This window comes from Poromitra crassiceps (assembly GCF_964638095.1).
Source record: "Poromitra crassiceps genome assembly, chromosome: 4".
Lineage (NCBI taxonomy): Eukaryota > Metazoa > Chordata > Actinopteri > Beryciformes > Melamphaidae > Poromitra > Poromitra crassiceps.
Window position 1 is genome coordinate 21,252,587 of NC_139626.1, and position 10,012 is coordinate 21,262,598.

Consider the following 10,012-nt stretch of genomic DNA (forward strand, 5'->3'; position numbering starts at 1 on the left):
AAATGTTACTTTACTTGAAACTCCCCTGAAGTGATTTTGGTATTATTTATGCAAGCATAATTCTACCATATAGTAACCTGTATGCAGAATATATATAGTATATATAGGGAAACAATTATTTTTTCATTGCTGTAAAACCACAGAACGGTAAAGAAGATATTGATGTGTGTAGTTCTTCATAGATCTAGTCTCTTCATTTTGATCTCAAAGTGCGCCAGTTTGATCCATTTTTACTTGAAACTGTACAAAATTTTCTTCCGGGGGGGCATGCCCCCGGACCCCCCTAGGGGTTCAGTGGTCCATGACCTTTGGGTGGGCTGAGCCCACCCAAAGCTCTGATGCTAAAACCGCCCCTGTGCGAGAGAGAGCGAGAGGGAGACAGAGACAAAAAGAGAGAGAAGCATCGTAGGCTATTGTCAAATGAATGGCAGTGGGGGGAAAGGCCTATAAAGTCATTAAAGTATTTTCTGTGTCTCTTCACTGTAGAAATAAGGAGTCCCAGCCAGCAGATCGACTACATTTTCCCAGAAACCCTTTTTTTTTTTTTACAGTAGCGCCATTATGCAGCTTTGACTACATAAATCATTAAGCTTTTCCTGCTGATTTTATTTGCTATGAATGAATGTGGACATTTTTTAAATTAGAATAATTTTAATAATAGGAATGTATGCATCACAAATTAATAAAAGGGGTGAAAGCATGGGTGAAAGTGGCAGACTGTAAAAAGAGTCAAGACAAGACGGACGGTTACATCGGAAATACCGCCTCCTCTCCTCAATCGACAGCAAGATTGTCCAATAACAAATCGCTTGGCACGTGATTGATGGGTGACCTGACCAATGAGCGGCGGGATTACAGCGCTCCAGCGGTAGTACATGTAGCTGATTTGCAACCCGCTGAAGCAACACCAGAGAAGGAGGAAAAATGTCGCTGGCTTCGACGCGGACCGTTCCAGGATCAGTGCCCTTTTAGGAAAAATCAGACAGCAAATCGGTGAGTGGGACAGCCGTCACCAGTTGCATTGAAGCTTAGCGCTAAAATTCGGTATATCCCGTCCAGAACCACTACCAACCTGTGTCATTTTAACTGTATTTTGATTTCTCGTGTAACGTTACAGGCCTGCTGCTACAACCCCCCCGCAACGGCCTGGCAGCCATGATGATTGTCAGTCACGATAATGTGCAGGGTTGATATTATTTGCGCTGCTATCAAGTCTGAGGCTGCTTATTTGTTTATTTCAACATTTAGGAGTGGCGAACAATGTAGCTAATGCACCATTACCATGTTTCTCAGATGGATTACGGACAGGGCAAAGCTAATCTTGACTGTTATTTTCAAAACTTAATAGTTTGTCAGTCAGTCCAAACGCTGATCGCTCGCCGGGGGGATTGGCAGTAACGTTGTTGGCAGTGGTCCTATGTTCATCACATGGGCTATAACAGTTCAGTGTCTGCTATATCAATTCAATTATATTAACATAATACATTTCACCATTTCACCAATCTAAATTTGCATTTTATGTTGACTGTTCATCTATATCTCCACAAATGTCCTTTTAGTCTAAACAAGTTACTTTTTATCACAGTTTTTTAATAGGCTATTTACATGTAAGCCAATGGAATTACAATTGAAATACCATAGTGAGTATCTGGGTTGCATCAATTGTTGCAACTAATAAGGATTATTTTCTCCGTTGTTTGGTCTATAAAATGTCAGAAAATGGTGAAAAATGTCGATCAGTGTTTTGTCTTCTATCTTGTTTTGTCCACCCAAAGATAGTCAGTTAACTGTCATAGAGGAGCAAAGAAACCAGAAAATATTCACATTCAATAAAAACATATAGCATAATACTCAAACCGATGAATCAATCAAAATAGTTGGCATTGGCAATGAATGTAATAGTTGACAACTAAACGATTAATTGTTGCAGCTTTAGTATCTGCCAGTCTTTAATACTGGCACACCCTGACCCAGTGTCTTCTTGAGTTATGTGATGACTATACGAGGGATCAGCCGAGCAGCATTTTGGTAAACAAACCGCGTCACTGGGTGGCAACGGCAATGGAACCCTGAGGCTTGACTGTCTGACTCTAGCCGGCTGACTGTTTACATTTTAAAAACGGCGACAGTTCACACAACTTTAACACGACATGCATATATTCTGCATCAAACCTTTGAGCTAATTCTGCTCTCGCTCAGAATGCAGAATGTCAAAATATAAGCGATGCGATGTATAGTTTTTGAGATATTAACGTTTGTTTGGCACAACTCAACTAGTTCACTGCTGCGGGGTTCCGCATTTCTGGGTGGCAAGTGACGTCAAGCTGATTCATCCTATACATTTAGTACGAGAAATCAACTCAAAACAGTTATTTTCAAGTGGAAAAACATTAGCAAATTCATGTTAGGAAATGTAATTCCCTGAAACGGAACACATGAAAGAAATAAAGAGGAGTCCCGCACACTGTCAATTACTTGCAAAAAAAACTTTAATTAACAACGTTTCGGTCTATCGACCTTCATCAGGTTAAAATACAGAGCAAGAGAACACCACAGGTCTTATAGCCTACACCTTGTTAGATGAGGCCAATCAGAGACATTGAGCTATCAGGCAAAACACTCCCCCAGACTGTGTGCAGTCAGTCAATCAGAGGGTCCAGCCCATATGCAGCACCAAACAAAGACACAGGGCAGGAACATGCAAATACATCAAATAGGCACATAAAATAAGAAATGCCATAAAAGTTAAAAAATAGGCTATCCCATCAATTAAGGACTAGAAAATAATTGGTAAATACAAATTAAGTGTTCTATTAATTAGATGGTATGACAGGAAAATGTAGACAACTATAGCATCACAGTTGATGTGATGAGGACAACAAGGCATCCATATGGAGTTCAGTACCTGGGCAATAGAGAGAGAAGCTACATTAGTAATCTGTAGCATTACATACATAGTAATAATAATTAGAAAAAAACAAGTTCACAACATCACATTAAGTGGCAGTTCATCATTCAGACCCTTGGGAGACAAAGTTTGTAAAGAATAGATCCAGAACGCTTCACGTCTCTTCAGGATAAGGTCATGGTCACCACCCCTAGGTGGTAACTTAACCTGCTCCAATCCAAACTGAAACGGAACACAAAATGAATAAAAGTTCAACTGAAACCACTGACTCTAGCCATGATTTGTTATGTCAATGTTTGCCCCCCCCCCCCCTTGTCTTTCAGAATTTGTTGAAATTCCTGCCGTAAAGTTTCCATGAGTGACAGAAATCTTTATTAAATTGTAAAAAAGAGAGTTCAAGAGTGAAGGATTGGATACTCTGGACGTACTTCCCCTCCCATTTGATCAGCTCAAGCCTATCCATAACCATATAAGAGCAGAGAAACCCAATCTGACTATTCTAGCCAGGCTTAGGCCTCCCCTCTCTGCCAGAAAGGTACCTTTCCAAGGTAAACTAAGTGATGGAGCCCTCTACCAGTGTGGTGGGGCTGGATGCCCAGGGGAACATGCTGTTCAGAGTGGTGAAGCCAGTTATGGGCATCTTCCACCAGGTGGCTTCAGAGCACACCAACAGTGTAGGACAGGGCGGCATGGGACTACACGGTTTACATGAAAACACCATGGTCCTCTCTCAAGGACAAGGCCATGCCCAGCTAGTCCAGAGCGACGTGGTAATGCACAACATACAGCCTCATATGCAGCCCCATATGCAGGTTTCTGCCCCACTCCCGACTGAGGTTGCCTTACAGAATCAGGAACCGCTGCCAAACACAAACCCGAATCTACTACCTGTGACCCAGATGAATCCACAACCCGTGACCCAGATGCCTTTTGCAGAGGTGTCGTCACTGCTGGATCCCAACATGAAAGGATCCAAGGCTCGTAAGTGTCCAGTCGTTTCATAATAGCACCGTTTGAATTTGAACTGCGCAAGTTTATTCATTCACTTCCTGCTTCGTGTTTTGCTGTGATTTCAGGGAAGTATCTCATCTCGTATGAGGAAATTAAACGCCGCCTGCATGCCCCGGAGAAGATGTCCCTGCGCTCACTGGCAGCCTACACTCGAGTCAGCAGGGGCCCGGCCAGCAAGAAAACCCTGCTGGAGTCACTCAATGTGATCGGCCTCACACCCAGCACAACCACCTCTGTGTCCTCCTCCTTCTCCAAACTCACTGAAGGTGAGAGACGTGCATGTGTGCGTGAATGAGTGCATAGTGAGCAATGTAAACGAGGATGCAAGTGAGACATTGACTACTGTATGTTTACATGCACACAATATTCCACTATTATTTGGAAAATGACAATATTCTGAATTTGATAAGGGTCATGTAAATAACATATTACAGTTGCATTTCCGAATTTACAATTTTCCGATTAAGACATCTGGGTTATTCCAGTATTATTTGGATTTTAGGAGGATTCTTTGATCATGTATACAGCGCATTCGGAATATGCGCCTCAATCAGGGTTTTTACTGCAGTTTGCAACACATGTTGCCTGTTGGCAGTCAGCTGATGTGTGCTAGAAGCGCTAGAAGAGGCGATATAATAATCCATCATCATGCGAAAAGAAAAGCCCACATTTCTGATCGGGAGGAGATGAGAAACACGGAAGTCCAAAATACTTACGAGGTAAAAAAAAAATCCATTGGAGTGAATGGAGATGACGCAACTCTTATAACTGACTGGCCTAACAACATAGCCTACTTTTAATATGAAAAACTTTGATATCAGGTTTTTGGATATGCGCAAATATCGCAACGCCAAACTTTTCAGCAGCAAGCTCCTGAAATGGACCAGATGATGCTGGTAAGAATAGAGACAGGGCTGCTCTGTTTGTTCTCAACAGAAAGCCTCTGCTGATTCTACCTGCATCTCTCTCTCTCCCCCCTCCCTGACTTGTTGGCGAGGGCGAGCTACGGCTGCATGTAAACGGGAATATTCGTGGATTATTCATTTAGTCGGAATATTGTCTTTTTCCGAATATGGGCAAAAACCAGAATATTGTGTGCATTTAAACGTAGTCAGTGCTGTTCTGAAATTGGTTTGGTGTGTGTTCTTCCAGGAGACACCAGAGCTTTGTGTGCAGACATGAAGGACTTTGCCCATGACTATGTGGACTATGGCAACATGGCTAAACAGCTGATCCCTGAAACAAACACAGTGCAACACTGGTCCAAGGTCATTGAAACCAAGTATGTGTTTGTTTTACGTGGCCTTCAAGCCTGGTTTATAGTAGGTTTACATGAATTACAGCAAACCTCTCAACTTATACATCAAGTAAAATAATTGAGGATAAACAGAGTCAGTGTTTCCCCTACATTTGTTCAGGCCTGATGGGCCCGCCAGGCCAATGAGGCCCCCGCCAGGCCTGATTTATTTTTTATTTTTTTACTAATAACATAAATGACTAATATGAATGAATAATGACATCACAGTCTAATCCTAATGTTAATATGATCCAAATCTGGCTTCAAACAACCACAATTTCGGTCGCCAGCGAGGGTCCCCCCTGCGGTTGGTTTAGGTTTTGAAGTCCCTCCAGGCCTGAAAAAAATTCTAGGGGAAACACAGAGTAATAACATTGGTGATCTCTATAACCACTTTTAAACATGAACTCTGGACTATGTCGGTTGAATCGGGTCGGGGCATTCCCCGGAGTTACCCTTTCAGATAAGAGGCATTGTTGTTCCCACACATGAGGAAAATCTCTGGTGTAGACAGACAGTAGAGAGTGGGGGCGGGGGAGACGTTATTAGTTATTAGTTATTAATTAGTTATTACTAACGTTATTAGTGAATAGCCGAAACGGATGCGGAAAAGGAAAGCGGAAGTGACGGAAAAGCCACCGTCACTTCCTTTTCTGCGTCCATTTCAGCTATTTGCTAATAACGTTAACGCATAAACACACTGCATAGAAGACGTCAACTCGTCTTACACCAACACTGGAAAATTACTGGAAAGTCGCGGTGCAAGTTGCTATTTAGACTGTAAACAGTGGAGCATGGACGCGGAAAAGGAAGTGACCGTGGCAGGAGAGGCGCGCTGTACAGGAAGCTGGGAAAAACAGTAGGGCTGTCCCAGAGTCTATTTTTCCAAATAGAAATAGACTGGGTTCCCAGATTGCATTTATATTAACATTACGCATAACATTACTGTATGTTTGTGGGGGTGGGAGAAGTTTCCCGCTAGTGTTGATGTCCAGTGTGAGTGCAACTGAAGCACATGGCTAATTAATATGGACGTTATCAAGGGACTTCCCCCACGGACTTCCCCGACCAAGTTACAAAGTATAGCTGGCTAAACTAGAGCTGTGCTGCAGTGTTGAAAGTATTGTAAATAATGCCAGAGCCCTTCTGCTCGATCCAAGCACATTTTCTGCATTATATATTCAGTAAAAAAAGAAATCATATCAGCGCATATCTGCAAACATTTAGGCCGATACAGATATGATGTTTAACGCCACATGAGGACAATATCGGTACCGATATATTGGTATGCAGATAAATCGGTCGGGCTCTAGTTTATACAGTACATACAGCCTATCTGAATGATCTCTGGATATCTTCAGGAGTTCACTGCATCTTTAAAAGGGGCTCATCTCTGTCTGTCTGTCTCTCAGGAACCACCTTGAGGAGATGAGGAAATGCTTCAGAGACCCGGTCAACAGCGGTGCGTTTGACAACGTCACCCACGGTCTCGGTCTGGGAATGCTGGACGTCGCGCTGGACATGATCACCATGGCGCTCGACCGGCAGATTCGCATCCTGTCAGGCGCCGCGGCGTCGGACCCGCCCGAGACTGGCCCGGCGATGAGGCGCATCCGCCGGCGCCACCGCAAGTCACGGCCTGACAGCGAGAAGCCTCACAGGGTGCCCGGAGGGGTCAAAGGGCACGGGAAGAACATGTCGAAGGGCAAGGGGCGGGGCAGAGGCAGGAAGAAGATGCAACCTGAAATGGGAGCTGCCGCCGTTCCTGCGGAAACACAAGCTGAGCAGTGTAAACTGGACGATGTGGAGAGCAACGTCCTCACCCTGGTCTCCGTCGGATACGAGACCATCTCCAGTGGCCTCAACGCAACCGGGACAGTCTGACCATCTGAGGAGAGTGGCCTGGGACACCCACAGCTGGTGACCTCACAGAACTGAGTGATGGTAGATCCTGCTCAAGACTGGCCCAGCAGACATTGGCTTTCAGAGACTCTTTAGACTTTAGCAGCATCACTCACTCAGTCACATTGAAAGGGAGACATGAAGTGACACAGGCTCTAGAGAGGTGAGCTCTGAGGTCACAGCACGGTGAGCTCAGCATCAGTGTATGATTTCACACATTGTCCCCCTTAAAGACGAGCTGAACCCAAAAATGACTTTTTTAATTTTAGTTCAAATACCTGGGTATTCAGTGCACCTATTTAATAGTGTATGCAAAAAAAGAAATCACAAAAATCTAATTTATTTCGTTTTTCACACTTTTTCCACATCAAAAGTTAATTTTTCAAGATTTCATTCATAACAGTAATCTACAGTTTGCTGATGTCACATAGTACTATCAAATTTCAACACCATTTCAACCAATCATATCATGACATGGCAGCTGTCAATCAATCTTCATTTCGAGGAGAAAATTCTGCAGGCAAGATGGCCGCCTAGTGCTTGTAATCTGGCAGAATTTCTAGCCCATAAACTATAACTTGGCCAATACGCATGTATCATACAAAATAAAACAAACTGTAATGTCTTCATTTGATGTAGAATGCAAAGACATAAACTGGCTCGTTGAACTTGTATTCCAGGAATAACGTTAACGTCTGCGGGTCTTAACCTGCCCGGCCCTCAGAGATTCCAGGCGGGCAGGAAGCACTCATGTCCCCAGAATTGTCAAATCAAATGATCGACACACTATGGCCCGCCTCTCGACCCTCTGTCATCTCAGACTAGATTTGTTTTCAGATTGTTTTTAGTCTGATACGTCTCCGAGCCTCACATGGGTTCAGCTCGTCTTTAAGTGAAGTCACTGCTTCTTTCCCAGAAACAGTTTCATACTTATTTTGATGTCTAAATAAATCCAACCAATTGTTATATTCTTTTTTTCATCCCACAGATAACTCCCTACTGATTTTAGCATCACTGTGTTCCGAGTCTGACACCTTTGCTGCTATTATCTTAAGTTGGACAGCTACGGTTAGCTACTGTTATGATCATGTAATGTGTACAATCAGTTTAATGGTGGAAAAGTCAAGTATGACTTCTTACCTTTCTAGCAGTATATCGTTTGAATCATTCGCTTTAGATTTGTCTTTAAAGTCGGAAAAAGAATGCTATCGCCGGTCATTTACATCGCGCTAAACAATGCAGCTAACTAAAGGCATTAACAATCCCTTGTTGAGCGTCGCCCAAGCTTGTCCCACGGCTTTCTCTCACCAACACCACTTTCCTAAACTATTTGTACATTTATATGGAATTTGACATGTAGATTGTTAGACATGTCTAATTCCACAACACTAGCTAAGCTGGTGTTCGCTGAAATGAAAAGCCCCACGAAAAGACCAGCAAATGTGTCACAGCGGATGTGTCTGACTCAGCACACAGTTCCGCTATATAAATGTTACCATGTTGAACATTGAGGAAACATGGTCATGTACATCCCAAAATACAGAAGGGCAGACTAAATTAAACGAGTAGAGATCTGTATCTTATTTTCAGCCGGTGGTACAATGTAGTTTATCTCCTGTTGTATTTATTGTGTGGATCTACAGTTGAACATTAGGTATTCATACTATATTGCAGCGTTGAAAATATTTTTAGTTTTTACTGAAACTTGGAGAGTTGAACAAAATATAAAGATTACATTTTCATAACTACATTGATTGATTCCTCCATTTGATTTATCGTTGGGTAAATATCCATCACTTGGCAACCTCTGTATACTTACTGATCAGTGAGCAAATGAGTCAAAAGAGACTGGCTGTTTTGGAATGTATATACATGACTGTTATAGCTTACAAGGTTCTCATGGCAGTTCATTTGATCATTTCCATTTCTTGAGAAGTTTTGTAGTTATAGAGTTGTTGACAGTCATATTGCCCAGCCACTATTTTTGCATACATAATGCTGAATTGGTCTGGCATCCTTATCCTTAACACACAGAGGGAGGGGGACAGAGACTACCTGTTAATACTGAGAGGGAGAGAGAGAGACTATCTGTTAACGCAGACGGAGGGGGGGAGAGACTACCTGTTAATACTGAGAGGGAGAGAGAGAGACTATCTGTTAACGCAGACGGAGGGGGAGAGAGACTACCTGTTAATACTGAGAGGGAGAGAGAGAGACTATCTGTTAACACAGACGGAGGGGGAGAGAGACTACCTGTTAACACAGAGGGAGTGGGATAGAGAACAGCTTTGCAAAGGATTTGCTCTGTATTAACCCACAGTGAGGGGACAGAGTCAGCTGGAGTACGAGGAAAACAGGCTTAACTGACGTACCAAATGGAGTGTGAGAGAGCGAGTCACCAACCCATTTTTTTTGGTGATTACAAAGATTGGCACCAGAAGGAAGAAGCCAAGAAAAAAAAGCAAAAGGAGAATAACTGGGGTTAAAACATCAGTGAATGATGATGTCAAATTGAGAAGATCACCTTCCCAGATTTACCACCCACTGTCCACAGACAGGACAGAGCAGGATGGGACACCCTTGTATCCCACTCACATACACAGACTCGGGCATGGAGAAACGCAGATGCAGTCAGCTGCAGCCCTTCACTCCAGACGGTGAGTGGAACAGTATCAGGACTGAAGATAGATTGATGCTTTTAGAGCAGGGGTTCCCAACCTTTTTTTTTGGCTCGTGACCCTACTTTGACATCACAAAAATCTAGGGACCCGAGATGTTCAAAAAAAAAAAAAAAAAAAAAAAAAATATATATATATAGTAGTCTTCTTCCACTTTGCTCTCAGACTTCCTCTTGCTGGCAGTCCTAGCAGGCATGGCTGCGCAGACTGAAAGGT

General features: G+C 43.0%; 1 protein-coding gene across 1 annotated transcript; it reads left to right on the forward strand.

Annotated features, from left to right (window-relative positions):
* Positions 1 to 943: 943 nt before the first annotated feature.
* Positions 944 to 8,831, forward strand: LOC310775087 (uncharacterized protein). The gene is made up of 5 exons (XM_083635176.1): positions 944 to 993; positions 3,232 to 3,889; positions 3,985 to 4,185; positions 5,072 to 5,201; positions 6,629 to 8,831. The coding sequence occupies exons 2-5, from the start codon at positions 3,469 to 3,471 to the stop codon at positions 7,098 to 7,100; spliced, it is 1,224 nt and encodes a 407-aa protein (XP_083491302.1). The 5' UTR covers positions 944 to 993; positions 3,232 to 3,468; the 3' UTR covers positions 7,101 to 8,831.
* Positions 8,832 to 10,012: the final 1,181 nt, after the last annotated feature.